Source organism: Aulonocara stuartgranti (assembly GCF_965226115.1).
Source record: "Aulonocara stuartgranti genome assembly, chromosome: 14".
In the NCBI taxonomy this organism is placed as follows: Eukaryota; Metazoa; Chordata; class Actinopteri; order Cichliformes; family Cichlidae; genus Aulonocara; species Aulonocara stuartgranti.
The window spans coordinates 21,723,094-21,750,630 of record NC_138950.1 but is presented as its reverse complement, the minus strand read 5'-3'; the positions used below and the strand labels follow the sequence as shown (position 1 = coordinate 21,750,630).

General features: G+C 42.8%; 2 protein-coding genes across 8 annotated transcripts in view; both read left to right on the top strand.

Annotated features, from left to right (window-relative positions):
- Positions 1 to 3,408: 3,408 nt before the first annotated feature.
- p2ry6 (pyrimidinergic receptor P2Y6) lies at positions 3,409 to 18,271 on the top strand. 7 transcript variants are annotated; one of them, XM_082502024.1, is made up of 4 exons: positions 3,413 to 3,513; positions 9,093 to 9,163; positions 13,828 to 14,264; positions 15,397 to 18,271. In XM_082502024.1, the coding sequence occupies exons 3-4, from the start codon at positions 13,837 to 13,839 to the stop codon at positions 16,067 to 16,069; spliced, it is 1,101 nt and encodes a 366-aa protein (XP_082358150.1). In that variant the 5' UTR covers positions 3,413 to 3,513; positions 9,093 to 9,163; positions 13,828 to 13,836; the 3' UTR covers positions 16,070 to 18,271. The 7 variants fall into 7 exon arrangements, with proteins under 7 accessions (XP_082358153.1, XP_082358150.1, XP_082358149.1 ...); XM_082502023.1 differs by having other exon boundaries at positions 3,414 to 3,694; XM_082502025.1 differs by lacking the exon at positions 3,413 to 3,513 and adding an exon at positions 4,181 to 4,270.
- Positions 18,272 to 20,899: 2,628 nt separating this feature from the next.
- arhgef17 (Rho guanine nucleotide exchange factor (GEF) 17) overlaps positions 20,900 to 27,537 on the top strand; it is a 64,629-nt gene continuing 57,991 nt past the window's right edge. Inside the window, exons 1-2 of the mRNA XM_082501977.1 lie at positions 20,900 to 21,211; positions 21,345 to 26,715. Coding sequence (XP_082358103.1) covers positions 21,451 to 26,715 — 5,265 coding nt within the window. The 5' untranslated portion in view covers positions 20,900 to 21,211; positions 21,345 to 21,450. The remainder of the gene's footprint in view (positions 21,212 to 21,344; positions 26,716 to 27,537) is intronic.

The following is a 27,537-nucleotide window of genomic DNA, read 5'->3' as shown; positions in this document are numbered from 1 at the left end:
GAAACATGAAAAGAACGCATGAAGAGAATCAACTTTTTGGGATTTTCTTACCTGGATAATCGAGTATGCATCAACACATCCTTACTGTACGTTTCCTGTGACTGCCACAACATGTAAACATTCAACCCCAATACTGTGGTTTAAAATTTGCATGGCTTGAATACACCCTGACAAAAGAGTCTTCTTCCTCTCCAGTTTTGTAAATGAACAGAGGGAAATCTGGCTTCACAAATACAGAGGAGAGTGACTCGAGAACACAAGAATGAGCACGTCATTCTTTCCTTATCACTACAGTGACATATTTTTCCACAATATCGGATTATAGCCAAAATGAGTTTTAACAGAGAGAATAGATATGAACGCCATGAAGAAGGAATGCATGTGGGCGTGACTCACCAGCCACAACACCTGAGACAAAAGTACATAATGGGACTTTTTGGGTGATAACAGAGTCCAGCTTGACAAAACAGACATTGGAACCTGGTTCAAGTGCCTAAAACAACAATTTGCACAAAGACTGGTAAATACATGCATGATAATTTAGCGTTTTCTGCTTTGTTTTTCTGTTCCTTATTTTAAGTCTTTGCTGTTTCTTGTACTTAGTTACCTATTTATATACTTGTTATCAATTATACAATCATTGATTACATAGTTGCACTGAAAGTTTATCTTCTTCTTCGTCTTATCTTCTGCTTCATCCTGTGGTGGAACATATTGTTACAAGAATAACTTTAGCCTTTATGCACTTCCTATTTCTTCCTGTGTCATCTTTGGGTTATAGCGATGACAAAGCTACACATCAGCATATTTTTTAAAACAATACTTTTCACATGAAACACACATAAGTTGACTTGTAATCAGCCAATGAAAACTAGGTTCACTGTCTCAATATGTGGAACTAGGGACAAAAAGAAGTGAGAGCCACTGGTCACTTTGGAGCTTTGCCAAATTTATATCCAAACTTCGACACACTCAGTGGGAGGCATCTTATCTTTTATGATGACAACCTGGTGCTGAGCAGGACACAGCAATGTTTACAATGGCACAATAGAATTAACCAATAAACCTCATAGAAGTTCAAACAAAAATGATAAGAAGTGACACCTCCAGTCATGTCCTGTCACTCTTTTTAGTACAGACCAAACACCCGCCATTGAACTCAGTGAGCTGCAAACACACTCAAAGGTGCTGGACTATGGCAAGTTCTCTGGTTGAAGCCCTTATAATGTTAGAATTTTCCTCCTGGGAATTAACTGTTGCTTAAACATGGTTACCTGCAGTTAAACATTCACTGCTGTGAACAAGCTTTTGCCCCTTTTGTGATTTTTTTTTCCAGATTTGTCACATTCACATGTTTCAGCTCATCCAGCTAATTATAGTATTACACAAAGTTAGCCTGGGTAAATGCAAAATGAAACCTAATAACTGGTTTTGCCACCCTTGTCATTCCTGCCAAGGGTGGCAAAACCAGAACTGCAATTAAGTGCAAGTAACTGGCAGTGACACTTTCATTGTGGAGGAGTTTTGACCCATTTCCATGCTGGTAGACTTTCAAGCATGAACAGCTTATTTATTGTCATGCAAAATCGTGGTCAGCAGTAATTTTTTTACTTGAACTTTCCCATGGATGCCATTTTTTTGCCTCTTTCTTGTTGTTAAATCGTGAACTCTGACCTTAAATGGGGAAAGTGAGGCCTACAGTTCTTTGGATGTGGTTCTGGGTTCTTTTGCAGCCTCCGGGATGAGGCATTTTGGTAAGCTGGCCACTCCTTGTCATGTCCACCACTGTCCCAGGTTTTCTTAATTTGTGGATAATGGCTCTCAGTGTTGCTTAATTGAGTCCCAAAGCCTCCTTAATTTTATCAGACAAGTTCTATTTACGTGTGTTCTTATAGTTTTCTCCCTTAATAAACGAAATCATTGACAATTAAAAACTGTATTTACTCTGGTTAATTTTGTCAACTATTACTTCTTGCAAGCTTTTTAATTCAATTGAATTTGACCATTGGATAGCAATTTGAATTCATTTACATTTAATTTATATGGCACCAAATCACAACAGCAGTTGCCTCAAGGTGCTTTGTATTATAAATTAAAGGCCCTAAAATAATACAGAGAAAACAGAGAAAACCCCAATGATCAGATGACCACCTATAAGCAAGCACTTGGTGACAGTGAGAAGAAAAACACGCCGTTTAACAGGAAGAACCGTGCTGCAGAACCTGGCTAAGGAAGAGGCGGCCATATGCCATGACCGGATGGGAGTGAGGTGTGAAAAACAAGACAAAAGACGCACTGTGGAAGAGAGCCAGAGATGAATAATAATGATGATGAAATGCAGAGAGGTGTATAAACACGTAGTGAGTGAGGAAAAAAAAGATGAGCTAAGCATAACTAGAGAAGGATGGTCACCTGATCCTAACCTAACTATAAGCTTACTCAAAAAAGAAAGTTTTAAGCCTAATCTTAAAAGTAGAGATGGTTTCTGTCTCCTGAATCTAGACTGGGAGCTGATTCCAAAGAAGAGGGGCCTGAAAGCTGAAGGCTCTGCCTCCCATTCGACTTTTAAATACTCTAGGAACAACAAGTAAGCCCTCAGTCTGAGAGCAAAGTGCTCTACTGGTGTGACATGATACCATGAGGTCATTAAGATAAGACAGGACCTGATGATTATTCAAGACCTTGTATGTGAGGAGCAGGATTTTATATTTGATAGTGGATTTAACAGGGTGCCAATGAAGAGAAGCCAATATAAGAGAAACATGCTCTCTCTTTCTAGACATTGTCACTAATCTTGCTACAGCATTTTGGATTAACTGAAGGCTTTTCTAGGAGTTTTTAGAAAAAATAGTAATAATGAATTGCGTTATGCAAGAGAGCTAAATGCTATATAACCCTGTGGAACTCCATAATCAACCTGTGTGCATGGAGAAGACTGCCCGTTTACATGAACAAATTGGAGTCTATTAGACAGATGTAATTCAAACCACTCAAATGCAGTACCTTTAATACCTACAGCATGTACTAATCGCTGTAATAAAATATTATTGATGATGAGCTCTGAAACCTCTGCAGATGATCAGTTTTAAAACCACTCTTTCAAGATTTTATGAGTAAAAAGAAAGGTTGGATATTGCTCTGCAAGTAGAGATGGCTTTTTAAGCAATGGTTAATAAAGAAAGGTTTATCATTTTTAATTAATGGTAGGACCTGCCTTGTAGGAAAAGGTAGTGTAAGGTAAATGTGATAAATATGCAAATATGAAAAAATCACGATGGTTTTCACAGCACTGCAACTGCTTTATTTTTTAGGTGATTTTAAAACACCCACTGAAAGCAACAGCGTTGTAACGTCTGTTTAAGAAACCAGACACGTGATGCCGGCTAAAGGCGCGAGACGTTAGCTGTCGCTGGAGTCGTTCCCTTTGTTCGTGCAGGTGGCGCAAGACTCATTGCGCGTGCGTGGCAGTTATACGGCGTGTAAAGTGTGCAGCAGCTCGCCGCTCCGCTGCAGGTAGGTACGGGACAGATAAGCGGTGAATTCGAACCTAGCAGCACGGCGTTTCCTTAAACCTGCTATTTTACCGGCAACAGTCCGTTTCCCAGCTCTTTGTTATCACCGAGGAGCAGCACTTTGCCATGGCCGAGTGGCCAACTTGTTGATGTTGTCGCACTTGTTTCGTTTTTCATTCAGGGTAAGTTCAGTTTGTTTATAGTTTTATTGCTTTATTCAGCAGCTAGCGACTAAAGGAATGTTTTTTAAAAAGTATTATTCCCACTGGGGAATTATCGCGATATGAATTTGACCTGCCGTGTATAACAATCAATTCTAGCTGCTGAGATATAGTAGCTTGTTACTACATTTGTGTAGTTTTGTTATTATTCGTCCAGGCGCACAGATGTCCCAGCAGGGGCTCCTGTGGTGCTAAAATAAGCAGCTGTAAGGAGTCACGAAGGCTGGTAGCTGTGTTATTTGTGGTGCTGGAGTAAGACATGTCCTGTGTCCTGCACCTCAAAGCCCCGGCGACTGGTGCAGTCAGTGCACTTATTAAGCTCGTCTGGTGTGATAACATCAGATCAGTTGTATCCCCTTTCCTGTTTCTCTTCATCATTTTAAATCAAATTCCTTAAAAAAAATACTCTCACGTTCTCTTACATTACGATAGTTAAATAAACAAGGACGTACGTGCCCTCGAGCAAGACGCTGTCATCATTATCCACTCATGTTGTATGCGTCCCAGGACTCTGATGATTTATGGGGAACAAACCAGGTGAGAATATTTGTTCAAGCATCTCTATGGAGTTTGTAGAAAATTATGAAGTTTAGGAGATCATACAGAATGAAGCCAAAAACGCACCATCCCAGTCTTGTGCCAAAAACTGATTTCCAGTGTTTATCTAATAGTCTGCACTCAACAGGATTTACAGGTGTTGCATATAAAACAAACAAAAAATACTTGTTTTGTAAGTATCTTTGTGACTCTGCGTTATTGTATATGCTCTGTGTTCTACATTATAATCAATTCAGTCCTTTCAGCTACTTAAAATATATTTATATAACCGTTATGTTATATTTGTTGCAATTTCTGCTGCCCCTATTGGCCTGATCCCTTTTGAAAAAGAAATTTTTGATGTCAGTGAGAGTTTTACATTCATAAACAATGGAAATATAAAAGTTGATTTGCCAAAACTTGATGGCAGACAGTTTGGCTTAAAATGGCTTGATATCATTCACTAGAGATATGTTTGACAAAAGTTTATAGGCCAAAAAATCATTTATAACAGTTTAAATACTGACAGTCACTTTTGGCAAATACCAGAAATCACTTTTTGGTAGACCACACAACAACAGCTTTTACAAGTTCCCGTCCATTATGATACTGATGCTGTGGGCAGCTGCAGTGATCTGGCTCCAGTGGTAAATTAATATGCTTTATTTTTCACTGTGAGGAAGAGACCGGGAATTTGTGTAAGACTGCCACTGCAGATGGCTGTCCTTCTCCTTTTTCCTCCTCTCTCTCGCGTGTGTGGCACTGACAGTGTCCTCTGTGGGGCATCTGTCAATCAAAACAGCCACACCTTTAATTCCAACATTCAAGCAGTTTAGGATAGTTTAAAAAATCACCCACTAGGAAAACTATCTACAGAGAGCAACACATTTTGAAAAAATCAGGCTGTAAATATGCTTGTCAATGATGTAACGTTACAAATTTTAACATGGAGTGCATTGGAACTGACTCCCTTTCGGTGCCAGGTTGTAGTAGCCATTAAAGGAAATACAGTTTTTGTTACTTTGGTATTTGCCTTAATTTTCAGCTCCAAAGGTTGCCCCTGGTGTCTTTATGGGTTACACTGAGTTGGACCATTTGATAGCAATTTAATTCAGTTTTATTGTTTAGCAGCAAATCACAACAACAGTCACGTCATTGTAAGGTAACAGACCTTACAGTAATACAGAGAAAACCCCAACTGTCATATGAGGTCCTATGAACAAACTCTTGGTGACAGTGGGAAGGAAAAACTCCCTTTTAACAGAAAGAAACCTAGAGCAGAACCAGGCTTCACAAAGCAACTGGAGCAAGATTAGGTGAGGAAGACAGGAGAAAAGACACATTATGAAAGACAGACAGAGATGAATAATAATTGGCCCCTAGCAGCCTAGGGATACTGTAGCTTAATTAATGGGGGGCCCAGGGTCACCTGATCCAACTCTAATTTTAAGCTTTATCAAAAATTACTAAGAACAATCTAGTGTTTGCTTGATTGTTTGCTATAGTTATGGTAAACAGATGGGTACTTATTTAGCTTTTCTACTCTAAGTGATTGCTTTTTACTGTTAGCCACGTTCAACCAGCTGTTTTTTGCTATGCCTTTTAAGCACCACACTCTGATGGATGCGTCAGGAGCAATTTGGGGTTCCCTATCATGCCTAAGAGTGCTGACTAGAGGCACCGGAGCACAAACTACTGACCCTGTGATTAATAAACAGCCTGCAATACATCATGTGCCCCAGGACAGACACCCTTAATAGTGACCTTTTTAAAAAAGGAATAGTATGTTCTCAGCAATCAGTTGTTTCTATAAATTTGTCGGCCATGCTGCAGGAGAGTACAACGTTTCAAGACCAAAGACTCATACTGCTATGTCAAAGCAACGTAAAAAGCTGTTTAAACATTCTTTAATAAATCTGCTGTTAACCATGATAACTTCAAAAACATCTTGTTGTAAATCGTATTCGAAGTAAGCAAAGCAAGTAAAAGATTATAAACGGTATGAAAAAACGATATAAAAAAACTGCAGATGTGAGGTTTATAACTTGTATTTGTTATGTCTCTCTAGAATGTGCATAACTGTGCTCGGATCCAGTAAAAACAAGTTGTCATATTGCTGACGTAATAACCAACAATCACTTAGACAGGCTATCTGCTTCAGTCGCCACAGGGCTTTGACATGGCTGCTGTGTTTTTAGTGGAGAGGCACTGTTTGAGCCTCTGTTTTGTCTGCCGGGTAGCAGATTAACATAACTCTGTGTTGGAGCCGCAGAGTTAGAGAAGCAGAAAACCTGGTAGACAGAAAATTTAGGGCTGAAGTTGTTTATCAAATGAAGTTAAGTGGCCCTCAGCATTATCTCACTGAATAAACAAGCACAAGCTTAATGGAAGCCATCATAAACATACCAGCCAAATTGGTGATTTAATGTGAATGTCTCAAAATAAATCGAATGTCTTTGTCCTGAGTAGGTTTTAAAAAGATTACCGCCAATGTTTCCAAAACTTGTTGTGCAATTCACAGCAATTGTCACAGATGCACTGGGTGATCGGTCAGTAAAGACTTTTTTTTGTTTCTGTTCTCTTTTTGTGCTTTACTGACTCTGCTTTCACCACATCTGCATTTCCATCTCCTCTGCAGCACAAACACATGACTTCAGCAACCACGGGGCACAGACTAATTGCTGCTTACCAGCCTGTTGAGCTTTTGCTAAGCTTCTTTTTTTTTGCCCAACACAAGTTGTGCACCAAGACGTTACAGCTACTGGAGCTCAAGATCAGTAAAAACATGTTATTCTCACAACATTAAATGTGACTAATAGCGGCTCAAGAACAAAAACATGCATCAGAAAAATATTTATGCATTTCTGGGGTACTTTTACATTATCAGTGAGTCATTATTATTATAACAATATATGTGCTGAAGGACAAAAGCAAGAGAGAAACTATTGTGAAATGTCGTTCAGCTTGCTTGCTGTTATTTTTTTCTTTGATTAGTTCAGCAGCTTGGCAAGGTTTGCCGTTGTGCTCATCAAAGCATTCAAACAGACAGAAGGAAGGTCCTGGGTTAAATCACCATTTAGAGCCTTTCTGTGTGGAGTTTGCCATGTTCTCTCTGTCTGTGTGGCTTTTTTCCTATTTGTTAAGGAGATGACTCTCTGATACTGTTTATCTGCTCTAAATAGTTTTTGTTCAGTTTCTGAGAATCACCTTGTTGGTACAAAAGATACAATTTTCTAAAGAAATTGGAACCAATGACACACCTTTGTGGCAGTCTGCTCATAACAAAGTGCCTAAAAAGGGCTAAGTTGTCTGTTTTGCATAGACACAACACTGGTTGATCCATTGAGTTATGCAAATTTTTTATGCTTGAAAGACTCACAGATCAGTGTTATGTAGCTAATGACCAAAAACATTCCTTTGATACTGGTCAGGTACAAGGATGGACTGGAAATGAGTAAAAAAAGCAGCAAGCGTCGGAAAGTCTGTTGTAAAGAAAGCGGTGGTGCAAGACTTTTGGACTGTTCTGCAATTGATGAGTGTGGCATGTAAGCCCCTCACCCTAAACAGAAGTCAATTTTAACACGTTTTGCTCTCGTAAGTCAATTAAGTAAGAGTGATGATTCAGATTAATCATAGAAGAAAGAATTTTGGTGTTTCAAAATTTTAGTTTCAGTGACCAGTGCCCTACTGTCCTGGCACTACATTTATTTCATCAGACCTCTTTTGTGCACCAAAGAGCTGACACACAGTAAAGTTGTAGGAAATATTGTATGACCTTCTCTCTGTATATCTAATGACATACTTACAACAACAACATCGTTAGCCTGTTTTTGATTGCAAGATACGGCAAATTATGAGAATGCCATCTGTTATCAGCTGCAGTCTTGTCCACTTCATTAGTGAAAAATGTGGTATAATGCTTTGGTTAACTTTGGCCAGAAGGGGACTTTCTACACAAGCCTTGCAGTAATATCTTTGTTTGCACTACTGAATGTTTAAATGATTTGTATAGTTATGTCACATGCAACAAGAAACGCTTTTATTATCTTTGTGACCATATGGCAAGTAGTGCGGTTTTGATGGAACACCAGCTTTGCTTATCACCCGTCCTCTTTATGGTGCAGCTGATTAGTTTAAAGCGTCTCCTGTCTCCTGTCTTCATGCACCGTATTAGCAGCGATAATTATCGCAGTCTGTTTTTTTCTAATCCACAATAGAGGGCTGTGACCTGAATGTTGATCACACTGATATGTGGAAGGTTTGTGTGTTTCTGTGTCATGCTATTAGTTTGTACAGTTGATTATTGTACTCCTACTGCGCTCCTGAATTTACTCTGTTTTGTTTACTGTAGATTTGCTCCTGATTGCTAGGTAGGGCTGCAGTGTGCGTCTGCAGACGTGATTGTACTGCGCGTATACTCATGTGTGATACTAATATCGATTTCCTGGCTCGTCATTTTGTTTCCCCAATTAACTACAACCGAGCACGGGACTGAATGAGGGGCAGCGGGCATGAATCATTGATTAGGGTCTCCAGGGACTTTAGAGATCGGAGATGGGAAAGTAATTGGACTTTAATTGTGGCCTGCTTGCTGTCCTCTCCTCTAAATCTCCCTTTTCTGTTCATTTAAATGATAGAGAGATAGCCTTCCTACATGCACGGCAGTATAACTCTTTATGTCACCTTATCTGCCAGTTTTAATTAGGCATTCTGTAGGTCAATGTTTCTAAAGCTCACCAGCTATGAAGCTTTTTTGTTTTTGCTGGGCACGATTTTGTGTTTCACGTGTTTTAATTTTTACATTCTTTTATTTATTTTGTAGGACTTCTTCTTCTTTGGAAGGTTGGCTATTCGACACCTGGCTGCTCCAGTCTGCATGCCAGATATCCTTAGGTAAAATACTAACACCAAGTTGCTCTCCGTCATAGCATGCATGTTAGATAGAAAGCACTTCAGTAGGAAAAAGCAGAGAATAAAGTGCTTGTGTGAATTGGTGAATGAGGCACATAGTCTAAATCGCTTTGAGTGCTTAGGTAGAGTAGAAAAATGCTATATAAGAATCGTCCACGGAAACATATCCATTATCTCTTCTCTCCAAATGTCTCTTTGGAGTTTTATCTGTGGATCAGACAGAAACATACATTAAGAATAATAATAATAGTAGGAACACCACGTTTTTGATTTGTATATAACATTATTTTAATATAAAATTTATGTCGGACATGTTTGCACATACAAATCAGACATTTGTTGGCTTCTTCTGGCTCCACTTACTCCTAGTAGAGATTTCTGCCATATTACACATCTGGTTAGTGACTTTGTGTCTCTAGTTCTATTCTTGGCCTAAACACCAAAACCAAACAATGAGTTTAAAACACCTCATAAATTTCTGTAACACCGAGAGGAACCTTAAAGTTCTGCTGGTTTACATTACACAGTCATGTTCATTTTTCATAGTACCGCAATAAAAACACACGCAGAGCCTTAAGGCAGTAAGTGCACTCTCCGGGTTACGTGGTTTAAATATAAGCTGGGCTCTGCTATCAGTCATTACTTGTGATATTGACGTAGTTAGAGTTACCTTGCATTACCTTAATCAAAGTTCAAAGGTCCTGACACCATATCCACATGCAGAATAATCATTAATGCAGTCTAGGTGTCATTTGATTTACGGCTTTGTTATGATGAATTATTAATCTCCTATATTTGTCCTGAGTGTAGCAGTCACATTCTTGCAGTCATGGTTTATAAATAACCTTGTGTGACTTGCTCAGCTCAGCCTTTTGGCAGTCCTCAGGGTGGAGAGTATGCAGCAGGGTGTTTGTGAGGGTGTGTGTATCGCAAAGAGAAAGTGTCCCTGTCATTAACTGGTCACATTACGTGAGTGAGCAGGGCTGTGGGTGTGTGCCTCTAAAGGCTTTATTTTTGCAGCACACAGCATGAAGGGGAATTAGCTCAAATGGTAGAGCGCTCGCTTAGCATGCGAGAGGTAGCGGGATCGATGCCCGCATTCTCCAACAAGTTTTTTTTTTTTTTTTCCAATCTGGATTAAATACTTTTAAAGGTAAGAGTTTTCTTTACTATTAGCACTGAAAACAGCATCTGTATTATTTCTGTAATTCTTTTTTCCTCTCCTGGTAGTGCAGATAACCTTAAATGTCAGCTTATCTTTCCATTTACATTATAACTTTGATACACTGTATCTGCATGCTGGAAAAAAAATTACAATAAAGACGACAACATATCAGGATTTGGTCTCAAAATCTCTAAATAGTCCAATTACTGCACCATTTAAATGACTGAATCTTTTCAGGAAGGATGTAAAGAGAACGCGTATTGAGCAGGTTTATGTTAGCTTCACATGTACTAGGGAAGTTCAGTGAGTGAAGTTTTGTTCGTTTAAGTTAGTGTTTTTAGTAATATTTCCTTATATTGATAAACTAATAGGTTATTTTAGAATAAATGGAGCACACTTCTTACCCTGAAATCGTTGCCAAGTCTGTCTTGGAAATGAGATTTAAATCTCAGTGAAACTTTCAAATGGTAACAAAGGGTAACAAATTTAGAGGCTCACTCACAGGCATGAATGCTTGCATTTTTATAGCTACACACACACTGTGCATGCTTCAGATTTCAACAGCACTCTTTGGCGCGTGTTACTCTGGGTTATGCCATATAAAATGTAGCACCATTTTTTAGGCAGTTTTTAGGCAGTTATCCTGGCTTTCTAAAGGTCTTTCTTTGGACATTGGCTGCTTTTTCACTCATTTTCATTCCAGTCCTTGTTTCTGATCATTTTCAGTAGAATGTTTTTTGTTTTCTTGTTTAAGTGACTTAACCCTGACCTATGAAGCATTCAAGAATAAAAAAGGCACCAACTCAAGAGACTGAACCAGTGTTGTGTCTACATGTGATAGAAAATTTCATAAAGCACCAAAATTGTTTCTTTAAACACTTTGTTTCTAGCCTGTTGCAGAAACTCGTAATTTACTCCAATTTCTTTAGTTGAATCTATGAGAAATGTCAAAGATTGAAAGGCATAAAATAGTATTAATGCACCAATGAGGTGATTAGTAAAGAGCTATTAGTTCAAACTAGTGTTCACTGTGTCCTTAAAAATGTGAGCAAATTGGACAGGTGGAATTGGCCTAAATAAACTAATTAGGCTCTGTCATGGTTTGGGACTGCATTTCAGCCAGAGGTGTTGGAGATCTTGTTAAAATTGATAGAATTATGGTCACAGAATACTACCATCAGATTTTAATCCACCATATATTACCATCTGGAAAACGTCTTATTTAGAATGGCTTCATTTTTCAGCATGACAGTGAAACCAAACACACTGCCCATGCAATGAAACACTATCAGTCACGGATTGCCTTTCCCACTGTCACGGTCCGCTGATGCAGACCTAGTAGGGATTGTGGTGCAGACCTAAACGCGAACAAACAAAGGCATGAAACAGAAATCTTAAGAAAAAGCGAGCCGATTGATTGTGGCTGATAAAAGCTTCTAAGCAAATGCAAAAACTTAAGGGCAACCTAAACTGGGAAAAACTAATACTAGTAATAATAAAGGAGTTACAAGAAAACTCCCTAGGAGAGTTCAGGCTGAGTTTCGTCTTTATATCGAGTATGCTTGTCCATGTTTTCACTAAATCACAACATCTGTTTCCCTTTTTTCTAGAAACAACTTTTGACATGAGCCCTGAACATGAATAGATCAGAAAGAGCTTTTACTTCTATTTGCCCCCTATTCCAAAACCTTTTAAAAATAATCTGGCTTTATTTGATATATAAATCATCTCCACCACAATACTTATCCTAAAAGGTGCAGATATTCAGCATGGGAATCAGTGGTTTATTGGCCTCTCACATCTCAGTTCTTACTTTGAAACCAGTGGTTTGCTTGCTAGGGCTTGTAGGATCCAGGATGTGTGCTTCTCTTTCTCTATACTTACCGTATTGTCTGAAAGATTGCGGTACTGCTAAAGAAGGAAAATGTGGCAATGAGCTGATTAGTTCTTTTGTAAAATGAATTATAGCTTAGCTTTCATGTTACTGCTTGTCCTTGAACTGTTCTGTTAATAATGAACTATGAGCACCAACACATGTCACAAACAGGAGCTACTGCTCAAACTATTACACATTTCATTGTGTTTTATTCAGGTCAGGCTCTGCGAGGCGTCTAAAAGCAAGCCTGAACATAAAGATGAGTAATAGAGCCTCCTCTGTGGCAAAAGCAAGAGCCCTAGGACCATGACTGTTTCTGCGGTGCTGCAGTTTAGTGCGTTTCATGAAAATCAGACTTTATTTAACATGAAAACAGCTACAGACTTAATTCAGGGTCTTTGTGCTTCAGGTTACCCAAGAATTTTGGCTTCAAGGCCTTTTGCGGAGTTGATTTTCAACCAAATTACTGATCTGAAGTACGTCGTGCATGAGTCATCAGCAGATAAAACAGACTGCAGAGCACTCCTCAACAACGTTTTCTATTCATCTTTGCAGATAAATGCTCAGTGGTCCTTTGGCACACTGCTCCCTTCACCTCCTCTCCCTCAGTTTCTGTGCCAGGAGTTATAAAATTGTGCGTCACTTCTGTTCACATCTGCGCACCCACACAGAGGAGTTCACCTAAAACACTTTTTTTGAACACATCCAAAGACAGTTTTTTAAGCAGCTTTGAGAGATACCTGACATGTACACACTCTGGCACACAAGCACAGACGCAGGCTCGAGGGTGTTGGTTGGCTTGTTGGTTGGTTGGTTGTGAAATGTAGTGAGTAACAGTCTGAGGAAGCACCGGGCTTTGGAGGAAGTGTCTTAGGCAGATCACTTACTCAGCTGCCTGCTGCCATGAGGGAAGTGGATATGACTGATGTTGTAAGGCAGAAGAATATTTAAGATCATTGATAAGTCTGTTTGTGTATAGTGGGCCTGTTCCAGACGTTGCGAAATGTGAGTGGGAGATCAGACAGTCTGCAGTGGTTTTCATTTCCAAACTTGACCAAACGTCTTGGTCTACACTTGTCAGAAAATGATGGAGAGATTAAATGATTATTTCACTGTAGCACCTATTTTGTTGTAGTTCTTACAGTCTGTCGTATGTATTCGTAAATACAAAGTGAGCCCTTTTTACAGTGAGCACACCCAGGAGATTATTAGGTTTCAAGTCGGGTTATGAGGTATTTGTCCTGTGTTCACAGGGCTCAAGGTGACTGCTTTTGTGTAATATTGGAGGATATAACACAGACGCAGATCTCTTGTGCCCTCTGGTGGAGAGTTGTCCTCTCTCTCTATTTCATCCATTTGTTTTCTTGCATATTTTCTGTTTCATTTGTCTAATCGTGGCATGCTATAGAAACATTGCTTTCATGTGTTTTCCCAGTTAAATCGACAAATGGGAACAATAGGAGTCTGTCTTCTAGGTAAGGCTGTGTGTAAGAAGACCTATAACGTTCTGTCTGTACTCCATCAAATACAATAGCTCGGTAATCGTGTTTGATCTCGAGCAAATCTTGCTACCAAGTCTCACCCGTCTCTCTCTCTCTCCTCCAGAATGTGAAGATGCCAGATTCTTTCAGCACCATCCCCACAGAAGCCCTCAACTCAAAAACTTCCTTAGTGGACCTGCTCTCACACCCTACAGAGCTTTACCCAGCAGACAGCTTCATTAACGCTCTCAGTAACATCAGCAGTGTTAGTGGGGCGGTTAACCCTCGCTGCACCTACAAGGAAGACTTTAAGCGCATTTTACTTCCTGCTGTGTACACCATCGTCTTCCTGCTTGGGATTCCTCTGAATGCCACCGTCATACTGAAGATATGGAGGAAGAGGTCCAATTTGTCCAGAAACAACATCTACATGCTCAACTTGGCCATAGCCGACTTTCTGTATGTGATGTCACTTCCTTTACTCATCTACAACTATGCGAGTCATGACTACTGGCCCTTTGGGGAGTTTACCTGTAAGATGGTCAGGTTTCAGTTCTACAGGTGGGTTCATGGTTGATTATTGGCTCATTTTTCAGATTTTATTATGTAATTTTTGGGAATTAATTTTTCATTGTTAAGGTCTGTGTATGCAAGTGATATGTGACACAGTGTTATTATGTGAATTGTCCTATTTTTGGACAGGAATGGGAAAGAAAATTGGATCTGAGATGTGATAAGTAATGGGAATGGAGACAATGACACTAATATTTAAGTATACTGGAAAAAATGTACTTTTTTGCATTATAGTGCGCACAAGTGTGACGTGAACGGGTGTGTAAAGCATGAAAACTAGTTTATGGAAGAAGTTCCAAACCTTTGAACATGGCAAGGTATCTAATGCAGATGCAGAAATAGTGCTAGTGCTCACACACAGTTGCCCTTTGAGAACGGGACTACATTTGGACTTTCTTGAGAAATGGTCATCGGATGCCATTAGTAGCAGAAGTTGGGATTTGAAGAAAAATCACGGGGAACAGAGTCTGTTGGCTACATGTCTTGTGGGAATTCTTCCTGTTTTCTGCAACTTTGATCTTGATCTGGGGGTTTTTTGGTTTTGGTTTTGCCACCAGCACAAATCTTCTTTTGGTGGAAATAGTCCTCAGTAGGGGTATTATTGCCAGATTTTGTGCTGGAAAAACAATGAGCACAATCATAGGAAACACTGTTGGGGAGGTGGTTTCAGCTTCTGTTAGATGATGTTAAAAGCACTTTGGGAACACACTGACAGCTCATTCCTCTTTGGATAATCTCTCAAGCTCCTCCAGATTTTATAGTCCTCTGGCATGGACTGTGGTCTTCAGTTCACCATACAGTCACTAATGGTTACTTTAGTCTTCAGGAAGTCGTTTTTCACCAGGAGCAACATATGTTTTGAGTTGACAAAGGGAAGACCCAGTTTTGCTGCTAATTCTTGCCCTTCTTTCTCCAAATATAAGCAGGGTCTCTTGTTTTTCTGAAATAATTCTGTTATCATGTGCAAATAGAAATGAAAAAAATAGTTTAGAAATGCTATACTGAAGGTCCCTTAATAAAAGCACTTTTTTGAAGAAAAACTTTGATTTTGCAGAACATACAAATGGATTGTGATAATATTCAGCTCAACAACATTTTCTTCTCTGTGTTCCTGTTTCAGTAATCTCCATGGCAGCATCCTGTTCCTGACCTGCATCAGTGTGCAGCGTTATTTGGCCATTTGCCACCCTCTCTCGGTGTGGCACAAGCAGGGCGGTCGCAAGATGGTGTGGTGCGTCTGCGGATTAGTATGGCTGGTGGTTGGCTCCCTGTGCGCGCCAACTTTCCACTTTGCAGCAACAGGGCAACAGCGCAACCGCACCGTGTGCTACGATTTGAGCACGCCAGGGCGCTCGGTAGACTACTATCCTTACGGCATGGCTCTGACGTGCCTCGGCTTCTTGCTGCCTTTCATAGGCGTGATGGTTTGCTACTGCAAGATGGCCTTCATCCTCTGCCGCCCAGTGTCCTACCAGGGCGTCTCCATAGCGCCTGGGGATAAACGAGACAGGGCGGTGAGGATGATCATTATTGTAGCCGCGGTGTTCTGCGTAAGCTTCCTCCCGTTTCACCTCACAAAGACTCTGTACCTGGTGGTGCGCACCTTGCCCAACGCTCCCTGCACAACAAGAAACTTGTTCTCAATCATCTATAAGAGCACCAGACCGTTTGCCAGCATGAACAGCTTTCTGGACCCGATTCTGTTTTACTTCACGCAACCACGCTACCGCCGGAGCACCAGGAGGTTCGTGCGCAGAGTCACCACTCTAAAGAGCCAAGGCAGCAGCGTGTGAGCGAACAGTGCTCCTTGAAGCCTTGTTAAGATTTAAAACACAGAGATGGATTCGTTTTCTAACCTTGTTTTTCTGAAGTTCCTTCTCTTATTACAGTAAACTGTTGTCCTTGAGGCTTTCAGCTATTAGTGACTAAAAAATGTGTTTAATAACAGTCTGAAGAAGCCATCTGAAGTGCCCTATAAAGGCTCAATGCAGTGTGAATGGAAAATGTTGACAATGTCCTGCTTGCATTGTTTTGAACTGGGAATTATTATCACACTGACTGTGAGTGTATTTGATTGTGCGAATTCATAGATTTTGGTTTATAACTCTGGATGGGGAATACTGTAATCCTCTAATGAAAATGTCCTGCACTGTACATAAGTGATGTTTACTTTCAAGCTCCACTGCACTGCTTTTTTTTTTCTGAAATCCCCCTTTTTTTGCATTGTTTAACACACTGTGACGTGTACTTTAAATTGAAACTACTGAATTATTGGGGAATTTTAGTATCTATGCGAGGTGTTACGATAGAGATGCATCGTGCTGGAATGAGATGCAGTTGAGGAAAGGAGAAAATAGTTCATTTGAACTTGCTAGGCTAAAATCCTCTCTGGCACTGTTTTTTGGTGGTGTTTATGCTTGCATGTTGAATCTGCACTAGTCTGAGGAAAGGAACTGAAAGGTGGGGTTGGGGGTATACTTTGCAAACAGAGGCTGCAAAAAACAGAAGTTTATGTTCACTGATTTAAAAGTGGAGTATTATGCGTTCCAATGAAGGTCTGTAGCTCTGTTTTTCCTTGAAAGTGATGCGTTTCTACATTATCCATGTCGTAATAGCTGCTGTTGCGGGTTTTAACCACTGGATGGTGTGCGCACGCCACTGCTGTAGCCCCACTGCCTCTGTCATAATAGGTTGGGGGGTTTTTTGCCTGTCCCGTTTGGATCTTTAGCCATCAGAATTGTTGTCTGAAGGCCAAGAAAGATGCCAAGCAGATTTACTTTACCGAATGGAGCATCTGTCATAATAGTAGTGATGTTAGCATGTATCAGATCTTACAGTCACAAATAAAACATTGTCAAGAAAACCGTTAAATGTGCAGCTCACAGCGCGCTGACATAGGCTGTCAGTTGCTGACTGATCTTTGTCTTGTACTTATAAATTCTGCAGCAAATGAAGGAAATCAGTTTAAATTATATGTTTAATTCAGTTATTTTTTTAAAAGTCATTTAAAGGTAAAGATAGAGGCAGATTGTGGAGTTAAGGGCATTAAATTAACTCTGTGGTTTTTTATGAGTGTGTGAATCTTTTCAGTCTAACTGGGATTCCTGTACATATGAAATGTTTAGTACTTAGCACTGCTTTGACGTGATTTAGCTGTATGACGTAGGTTGTCAGCTGCGTGATCTGGTGACTTAAAATGTTCATGAAATGAACATAAATGTAGATGGCATATGCCTGCATGTACATATGTGTACTTTGATGTTTACTGTAAAAATGTGCCCTGTGTTTTACATGTCATACCTGCCTTTCATAGTGAGCACCTTTGTCATGTTTTTAAACAGTGAGTCTTTGCCCTGTGACGAGCTCTTGACAAACAATGCACTTACCGTGGAGTGAAATAAACGTGATTAATAATTTTGTGACATTTGTGTTAACCAGAAGATTTCAGAGTAGCCAAACTCATATGTTACACTAGACTGTGCCAGCTTGAGACCAGTATGTTGTTAAATTCTGAAATGACAATGTGAAAAACGGCTTTCAACTCGTATTGCTCTGAAGCTCCTGTAACAGGTTAACACTTTAAGTATTTGTTGTATGTGTCAGTCTAATGTGAATGTGCAGCTTTGACCTCAGTATGAGGTGGTGATGTGCTTCAGTTTCCTAATGTGTGCTCATGTGTATCTGTGCATAGTAACAATAGTCATGTAATATGTGTGTGTTGTACTTTAGAAAAAGTGAATGTCACAGTCATCTATCATCTATTGAGACCCAGACGTCAGTATTAGTTAGAAGAGTTATTTTTATCAAATTCCCTAACAAATGAATAATGGGAATGGTCTTTTATTTTTATAGACATGTAATTATGTTGATAGAAAAACTAAAACTGAAGGGTTTTTTGGTTTTTTTTTTGCTGTACAGATGCTTAATTTTCTGTGTTGTGTTTCTGATTGTTGCCATGTCGTACTAACTGAAACTATTAAAAGCCATGAAAAACACGATGTTTTCACAATCATATATTAATACTGAGGGAGTAGACTGTGTTGCTTCCTTTTTTTCCCCATTTTTTACTGTAGTTTAACTTCAAGCGTTCAGTTTAGGCAGAACTTGAATTCAAATCTTAGGTGTGAATATAAAAAAGCAGCCAGTAGCTTCTGAATCCATATGATTATATGATGACAGCTGTTTAAATAATGTGACAAATGACTGAAAAGACATCATCTAAGAGTTTGTGATCTGCTTACACGCTACTGTTCAACCTTTAGGTAACACCAGTGCGTTATCAGCCGATCACAATACAGCAACGCAGTGTATTTACATATGTAGATTGTTGAAGTTCAAACGAAGCATCAGAATGGGGCAAAAAAGGTGATTTAAGTGTATTTCAGGAACTAAAGATCTGCTGGGATTTTTCCTGCACAAACATCTTTGGGGTTTATAGGAGATGAACTGAAAAAAGGGAAATATCCAGTGAGCAGCAGGTCTCTAGGTGAAAATCATCTCTGTTTTCTTGAACACAACAGTGAGTTCACTGTACTTGAACGGTCTCCGCAGTCACCAGATTGCAGTCCATTAGCCGCTAATGGTTAGCACAAAGAGTTTTGAAGACAAAAAGGGGATCTGGCCCAGTATTAGCCGTATAGAATAGATTAGAATAGAATAGCTCTTTATTGTCACTGTTACAAGAACAATGAAAGGCAGTTTGGCATCTCTCCGTGTGAAATACACAATAGCGTAAGTAAGTATTTACATAATAACACAGACAGATTTACATTTACACAAGAAAGATATGTACAAATTATTCATACACCTGCATACATACAGATACACCCATACATATATGTATATATACATGCATCTATGCATGCGTACGTACATACACACATATTTCCACATACATGCTTACATATAAAAAGAAATAAATAAATTCCCCACTCGCCCCTGTGGGCGGTTAATCCTTCAAGCTCGGGTCCTCTACCAGAGGCCTGGGAGCTTGAGGGTCCTGCGCAGTATCTTAGCTGTTCCCAGGACTGCGCTCTTCTGGACAGAGATCTCCGATGTTGTTCCCGGGCTCTGCTGGAGCCACTCGCCTAGCTTGGGAGTCACTGCACCTAGAGTGAGTGTCCAGGGTGCAAGGGGTGTTTGATGATGATGCTGGCTTTCTGCTGAAGTCTGCCAGTATAGATGTCTCTGAGGGGGGGTTAGTGAAGTGCCAATTGCCCGATCTGCTGCCCTCACCACCCGCTGCAGTTTCCTCTTCAGTTTCCAAGTTAAAGGAACTCTGATTCGGTGTTCAGCAGTGTAGAGAGATGGAAAAAATGTGTGAAGAAATGTGAGAAGAGTATCTGAACCAGATCAATGCTGTTTGTATCCAAAAGGACATAAAAATAAATATTAGTGAACCTCATACTTTTACAAGCTAGAATAAAAATGTAAATGCTGTGGTTTTGGTGAAAAAACAAACAAACAAACTTACAGAACAAAAACTCAACACACACTGGTGCTCCACCAGAAAAGAATATTGTGTATTTTGAAATACAATTAATTTTTTTTTTAAAAACTAACAAGTTTGCAAAAGTTTGGAGAACCTTTAAAAAAACAAAAACAAAAAGCAAACAAACTTTCTTAAAGATTTTGAGCTAATAGAGAATTAGTCTGAATTATTAAGAAATGTTTCAATTCCTGTATCAGTACTGCTTCTTCCTATTTGTTTGTGTTTAAAGAAAATAATTGGTTGGTTAGGAGTGAATTACTAAGGCAGATGGGGATTTCCTGAAAATGTTTCTTGCTGGGATTTAAAAAAAAAAACATTAACAAACACAAAAACAATCAAACAAACTCCAAAAATCCTTTCAATCCAAATCACATTCGGACCCTGCAAGGTCATTTAAATTTAAATGACCTCAATTTAAATGCATCATGCCATCACAGATAGATGGGCTGACCTCACCGGGCTCGTTTGGGTTCTTCCATCAACCTCCACCTTTGACCTGACGTGTTACGAGTGAGCCTTTAGGGGGCGCTGCAGCCAGCGTGTACTTTTCTCACAGCCTGTGAAACAGAATCCCCCCGTTGGAACAAAAGGACCTGTTAACCAGACAGCCACATGGGAAGCACCACAGAGGGGTTATTGTGCACGAGTGAAAACTTTTATCCTCCCTGCCACCACCACACCAACACCACCAGCTCCCCCTGAATGCTGACACAGTAATTCACAAACACCATCACACCAAAGTTTGCTGGAGCTGTGCAGTAACTCAAACTCTTTGGCTTCCTTTGTGAATTTTTTTTTTTACCCCTGAAGGCTGATTTTTAAACGTAACACCTTGAATGCATCTCGGAAATCAGCACCTATGTTTTCATTGACATCCTTTAGGTTTCATAAAGATGTTGCAAGTCCAAATTGTAGGTATTGAATAATAAATATTTTGGAGTGTCTAAAACACTTAGAATTGTGTGTGTGTGTGTGTGTGTGTGTGTGTGTGTGTGTGTGTGTGTGTGTGTTGGGGTTTTTTTCGCAAGGGAAAGAGCTATAATTACATCTTGTTAGTCCACAGTATATCCCCTCTCCTATCAAAAAGGGGAAAAAAAAAAGCTTTTCCTCTCAATCCCCGAGGGGGGCTATGACTGCCCCTATACCCCTGGTCCCGCCCAGCCACCCCCCTCTCTGCCTCTATCTCAGGCATTTACATGCAAAAAACAACATAAGTCACGGAAAAGCAAATCATGCCAAAACAGGGAGTCCATAAACAGTTTGGGAATTATTAGGGAATGATGCGCAGGGCCCGTGCCTGGCGATGGGCACACGTTTAGAAACAGTGAGAGGAAAACAATGGAGAAGTTGTGTTTGTGAAGATTTGGGGCCAAAGAAGAAGAAGAAAAAAAACTTGTATCGCTTTCCCACTTGGCACGGATACGGTTTCGGGAGTCGACAACATGTAAGTTTTTGATAAGAGGGCAACACTCAGCTACTTTACTCACTGAACACTTTATTTATCACTTAACTAACCTCGTTACAGAGCAATATGAAGCTTTGCCAGCACTCATTTCCCCCCTTTTTCTTGCTGTTAGGTTAAACTGCAGATGGACCACAACTAAGAAAAGGTGCTTGGATGTGTAACAGCTACCCGTGGAGTTTCCAATGCGTGTGTGAGAGCCGTAACAAAAGACATGAACAATGGCAGAAAGCGAGGAGAAGAATGCGGCTGTGTATCGCAGCGTCTCTTTCAGAAAGCTGGGGCCCTGGGTCGCCAACAGGAGGGAAGAGCAGCCACACAAATCAGGGGATTTGGAGGCAGTTGGCGTCGCCCTTCCCCCGGAGCCCAGCAAAGCAGAGCAGCCCTTGACGACGACGACGCGTAATGTCAGTGTGTCAAGAAAAGTTTCCAAAATCTCTGCCACCACCGCCAGCCTCCTAACCGCAGAGCCAAAGAGAGGCTCTCCCTCTCTTCTCTCCTTCATTTCTCCATCCATCCGCGAGCTGACTGAGAAGTTCAGCAACAGCAGGAGGAGTAACAGCAGCGGCTCCGCCAGGACGCACACAGCCTCGCCGGGAGACTGTGCAGCGGACACGCGGGGGAGCAGCGCTTTTCCCCGGGCCCGAGGCTCCAGGAGTGACAGGGTTCCACCTGGGAAAACTTTTCACGAGGACAGCGGCGGTGTCGGTGGTGGATATTTCCAGGACAGTGACAGCGCAACAGCAGAGGCGCTTAAGTTTCACTCGGGCACCGACTCTGTGTCAGGCTCAGACTCGGACAGGAAAAGCGACAAGCGGATTTTTAGAAGTTTATCAAGCGACAGCGGCGGCAAGTCGGGTAAGAGAGACTATTCCCAGATTAATGCACCTCCTTCTGAGCTCACAAAGACTTTGACTCCAGATGAAGAGGAGGATGTTAGCAGTAGAGGGGTTCCTCCACCCTGCAAAGCCCACAGAAGTTATCACGCCACACACTACACTGACTTTCACCCCCTGCACTCTGACAAGTGGCCCAGTGTTACTAAAATTAGGCAGCTGTTTGATGAGAGGCAAAGCAAGCCTTTGCAGCAGGGCAAGACTGTTGAAGCTTGTGAGGATTTAAAGGCAGTTGGCCGAGGCCACCTGCAGGAGCTCACCTGCAGCTCTGAGAGACACAGACTGTGTCCCTGCAGCTCAGCTAATGAAGGTTGTGACCTGCCCTTTCATGACAAGTGCCTAGCTGGAGTACAGAGCAGAGAGAGCGGTGCTGCTAAAGAGACTTTAACGTATGGTTTGTGCTTTTACTCCAAAGCCGACCGCTCTCGGCACTCAAATGATGAGGAGGCAGACGTAGAGGCGCGCAGTCAGAGTAACAGAGTGTCTGGCAGAAACACTTCTGGTAGCAGTTGTGGTCGCTACCACGGGGTTAAATCATCTCCATACAGGTCTCATAGTCCCAGCGCTGAGGCGGCGGCTCAGGCCCCCAGATCGACAGGTTTGACATCTGACCCTAACCCTGACCTTCAACCCTGTCCCGCTTCGTCTCGGAGTCGATCGGAGAGCTCGGACACCACCTCCTGCTCCTCCTCTCTTCACCAGCCGACAGCGAGGGAGAGAAGGGATAGACAGGGGGTCGGGCTGCCCAGGGATAGTTTACATTCCTTACATAGCTCCTCTAGAGCTCCAGCCCCCTCCGCCTCCTCTCTCTCATCTGCTCCAGCTCCAGATAAAGCCATTACCGCCTCCTCCTTCTCCTCCTCCTCCTCCTCCACTGTAGCTCCCTCCACTGAGTTAACACACCCAGCGAAAGTTGCTTCTCCCCTCAGCTCCCGCTGGAGGTTTAGCTCTGGAGACGAAGAGGAGGAGCAGACCAGGAGAAAAAGAGGAGGCAGTTGGAGTGCTTCTTATAAGCCCTCTCTGTCTGTCTCCTACCGGGCAGGAGAGAGGGGTGAGACAGAGCGAGCAGGCAGCTATTTATCCCACAGTAAAAATGGCTGGTGGGGCACAAAGGCCATTGGCAGGTCTTCAGGCAGCGAGGAGGACAGTCCTGGTTCCTTAGGCCCCCACTGCCGAGAGGCAGTCCGCCGGCGCTCGCTGAGGAAGAAGAAGAAAGTCAGCGGGGCTGCTCTAATAACAGGCCGTGATGACTACGACGATCATGATGGCGAATCAGAAGACAGTGACAGTGATGCGGCCGTGATGATGGAGCACCTAGAGAGGCAGCACCAGCAAAACACTGGAGGGGAATTTGGCGGGGCGGTAACCCGGAGCCACTCGGCACGAGAACCCAGCAGTCACAGAGCCAGGGTGCAGCAGTGGGAGCGCATCACCTCACCTGTGACCTCAGTGACGCTCCCGGGTGTGTCGCGAGTGTCAAAGGTCAGCATACCCCCATTTCTGTCCAGCCCCGGCGAGTCACGTTGCAGCAGCCGGTACTCAAGCACCGAGACACTGAAAGAGGAGGACTTGGCTGGCTGTGCCAACCGTGCAGCTAATGTGTTGTTTAATACGAGGGGAGCAGAAGGTAGCACTAGTAGAGCGGCGGCGTCTTCCGTGTTGAGTAAAACTTACCATGGGAATTTTACCATGTACCGCTCCCCGAGCTTCGGCCATGGGGACAACTTCTCCCGTGCCCCTGTGCGTGTGCGCCCCAAGATTGTGCCAGCTGTAACACCGTTGCCTAGTGCACTTGCCAGAGAAAGTGGGTTATCTTCAGGGAAGAGAGGTGGTGAGAACGTGGGATTAAGGAAAGTCACAGCAGGAGGTAGGGTCAGTGATAATGAGAAACACCAGATATCCACATCCAACCCTGATATCACCTCAGAAACTATGACGCTCTTAAGCTTTCTCAAATCTGACCTGCCGGGTCTGAGGGTGCATAAATCAAGTGGAGGGGATAGATCAGGGGTTGGGGAGGGGTCATCATCAGTGTATAGGATTGGTTCAGGGGCTCACGGCGGGACCCTGCTATCTTCAGGGCGTCGCCCGTCTCTCAAAGACCTGACAGCCACTTTGCGGCGTGCGAAATCCTTTACTTATTCAGACAAACCTGCTCCTGCCACCAGGTGTTACTTGACAAGCGGCCCCACAAAGAGGAGCTCCTCTGAGCAGCGGCTTGATTCGGATGGAGAGAGCAGTGGAGGGAGGGTGGTGGTGTCAGACAGGGAAGTAGAAAGTGATGGTGGAGATTTTAGGGTTGGGAGAGGGCGCAGAATGAGGGATTATGGATTTGATGGTGATTTTGATGATGATGAAGCGATGCCAGTGCATGACATGTATGTGCAGGAAGCCAGACAGGTCATTAGAGATATCTGCCAGATGAGCACGAGGGAAGATGATGACGAGGATTGTGTCGCTGTAAGAGGAAGTGACAGTATTTCTAGGGCTGAATGTTTGAAGTTTAAGAAAACAATCGAGGAGATGGAGAAGGCTGGGGAGGGCATAAAGGATGAGGCAAGGAGAGACCAAGGGGCTAGGTTTGAGAACACAAAAGACAAGGATAAACATAAGAGGGAGAGTGAGAACAAGGTGAGGGAGAGGGGTGAGAGAGATAAACAAAGTATGCAGATGGAGAAGCTAAACAGCAGGGGCACAGAGTACTGGGAGAAGTCAAAGAGACAGAGTGGAGAGCTGGAGAGAGTCACGCTGAAGGGTGATTCGGATGAAAGCGTGTTCTACGACCGCTCTGTGGATGAACTTTCGGGCCCTGAGTCGAGTTTAACAGATGAAGGGATTGTGACGGAGCCTGAGACGGGACCCGGCGACCCCTCGGATAGGTCATACTTGGGCTCAGAAGGGGTCGATTTGGGGTCAAGAATAGCATGGGATGTGCTAGAGCAGCCGGTCACTGTATGGAAGCAGTCTGCGCTCCATGAGGGGGACGGGTTTAAGCAGGAGGGAGAAAAGATCACAGAGAACAGCTTGAGCTGTGCAAATCGTCTGAATGAGGTGAGCGCGCCTCGCACTGTGGCTCTTCCTGCCCGTGTGGCTGAGAACGACAGCCTTGTCACAGAGCAGAACACTGCTGCTGGTATTGCCAACGTCAGTGAGGGGATCCACGGTAACAGTGCCGGGGGGTCAGCAGCCACTGCGGGAGGAGGGGGAGGATCTGAAACCCCCGCAACCCCGAACGCTGTCCGTCGAAGGCGCAAATTCTCCCCCTCTGGTAACGCGGGCTCTGATTCCAGTAATGGCAGCAATGCAGAGTCAACAACAGGATCAGCTGTGGGAAATGGCGAGTCTACAGTCTACCGCTCTCTCAGTGACCCCATGCCTCAGCGGCGCTGCTCTGTGGCAGAAGAGGGGAACAACAACTTTTCTTCTGTGGACAGCAACCTGTTAGGATCCTTGTCTGTCAAAGGTGGAGGGGGAGGTGCTCCAGAAGCTTCTTCTGTGGGCACGCTGTCAGAATATAAAGGCAGCGTGGCCAGTGACCTGTCAGTTTGCAGTGATGGCGGGCTCCGTGATGACGCCATTCGGGATTACAGTGGGGTGATCAGGAACATTGTGGCTGAGCCAGGTGTGATGGACAGACTGATGGCAGATGAGCACAGCAATGGCAAAGCCCCCAAGAAGAAGTCATTCAGTGACCCCAGTCGCCGTAGTGATGCCCCTTTTATTTCTCAAAATGACCCTCAGTGCAGAGGTCAGACTGGCAGCACTCAGCCAATCAGTGAGCTGGAGCACCTGGGCCAGATTCCACCTTCCAGCAGCGAGCCAATCCTGAGCGAGCAGAGAGAGGAACTGTGGGAACCCGAAGTTAAACCTAAACATGCGCATCTGCATCAGCAGCCGAATGACAGTAATAAAATCACAAAGGCTCGCTCCCTGTCGGAAAGCACCCCTCCCTCCGAATACCACGATGATGAAGATGGTGATGTCATAGACCAAGGTGAAGAGGACGAGGTCCAGAAGTTTAACTTTGACCTTAAACTAGCCGGAGCTCTGTCTCCCAGAATGAATCGTCGGCCCACCAGAAAACGTCCAAACAGGTTGACGTTCTCCCCTCCTGAGGATCCATTTGAGCCGGCGGAGCTGGGCTCAGAGGTGCACGAGGACCGCAGCGACCAAACCAAGCTCGCATCTCCTCTTTCCCCACTGCCACTGCAGTCCAAACCCAAAACCATACCCAAGCATGCCCGCCACACCAGCGAGCCCACCACCTTCATCCCCATCTCCCCACCTCCACAACTCCAGCCCCTCAAGGAGGTAGACTTTGCCGTCCGATCCGCTACAGAACCCCCGCCCGGAAGCAGGCCTTCAGGAGATGAGGCCCCTTCGCTGGAGGATGTGACGCAGAAATACATCCTTGATCTGAGCACTTCTGAAAGGGACCCCGAGGGCCCAGGAGGGCTTTCAGCACACTGCGCAGTGTCAGCTTCAGAGGGACCCAGCGAGACCAGCCCCACTGGGGTGGCAGAAGCCGGACCACAGAAGAAGGAGGACGCTCCATCCGCGCCCACGCCACAGAGAGCCAAGCCTAAAGTGGTGAGTTACCTTTCATTCATGGATTTTTTTTTTTACCTGACATCTTTTGAATTTGGATAATCTAACCTCAAATGCTCACCTACTTCCCTAAACAATTATATAAATGTGCCATTGTTAGCTGCAAAAAAGAAGCCAAGAACACCACACAGTATTACACACAGACACACACTTTCAGTTTTTATGTTTCAAAATTGGAGGTTCACTGTTTCCCTGTTACTCGAGGTAGCACAGATGTAGCGTGAGAAACGTTTGGTAGAATATTGAACATTTATTTTCTATGGATTGCTCTCACAGTTGTGCAGCTGCACCCAGTGCCTGTGTGTATCTCTGCTTTTATGAAGCGCTTTCATTCGGGACCCGTACAGCTAGTTTCGGAGCATGTTTGGACGCAGACCTTACAATACAGAAGCCATTATAGGCTGAGCTGTGTTTAAACAAACATCAGAGGATGTTATTAGTTTGATTAAACGGATTGCAGACAAAAGGCATTAAGGAATGGACTGAAGCCCGCCGAGTCTGTTTTCGTTTATTTGTTTCATCCAGTTTCGATTGTCTCCGTGCCAGAATCATAGAGGGGGGATGTAATAAACAGTTCTCCCAAACACAGACTGGGTTTATGCGTGTGGATGTTTGATGTAATGTTACATTTGCTTATTTCTGTCTAAACACCGGGAGAGACCGTCTGTCTTGTTGTATCATTGGAATATAAAGGTTACTAACTGTCAAGAGAAACTGAAGGGAACATAGGAAAGCTTTAAAGAAAAATGGTACTTATATGGAGCTTTTCTACTCAATTTGAGTAGACAATTTAAAGGTAGCTGT

What these genes read in the sequence shown, in the direction of transcription:
- p2ry6 (XM_082502022.1), top strand. Translation starts at nt 3,662, where the DNA reads ATGTTGTCGCACTTGTTTCGTTTTTCATTCAGG. An exon ending in TGTTTCGTTTTTCATTCAGG is followed by an intron (nt 3,695 to 13,827) that starts GTAAGTTCAGTT and finishes TCTCTCCTCCAG; the next exon opens with AATGTGAAGATGCCAGATTC. An exon ending in GTCAGGTTTCAGTTCTACAG is followed by an intron (nt 14,265 to 15,396) that starts GTGGGTTCATGG and finishes TTCCTGTTTCAG; the next exon opens with TAATCTCCATGGCAGCATCC.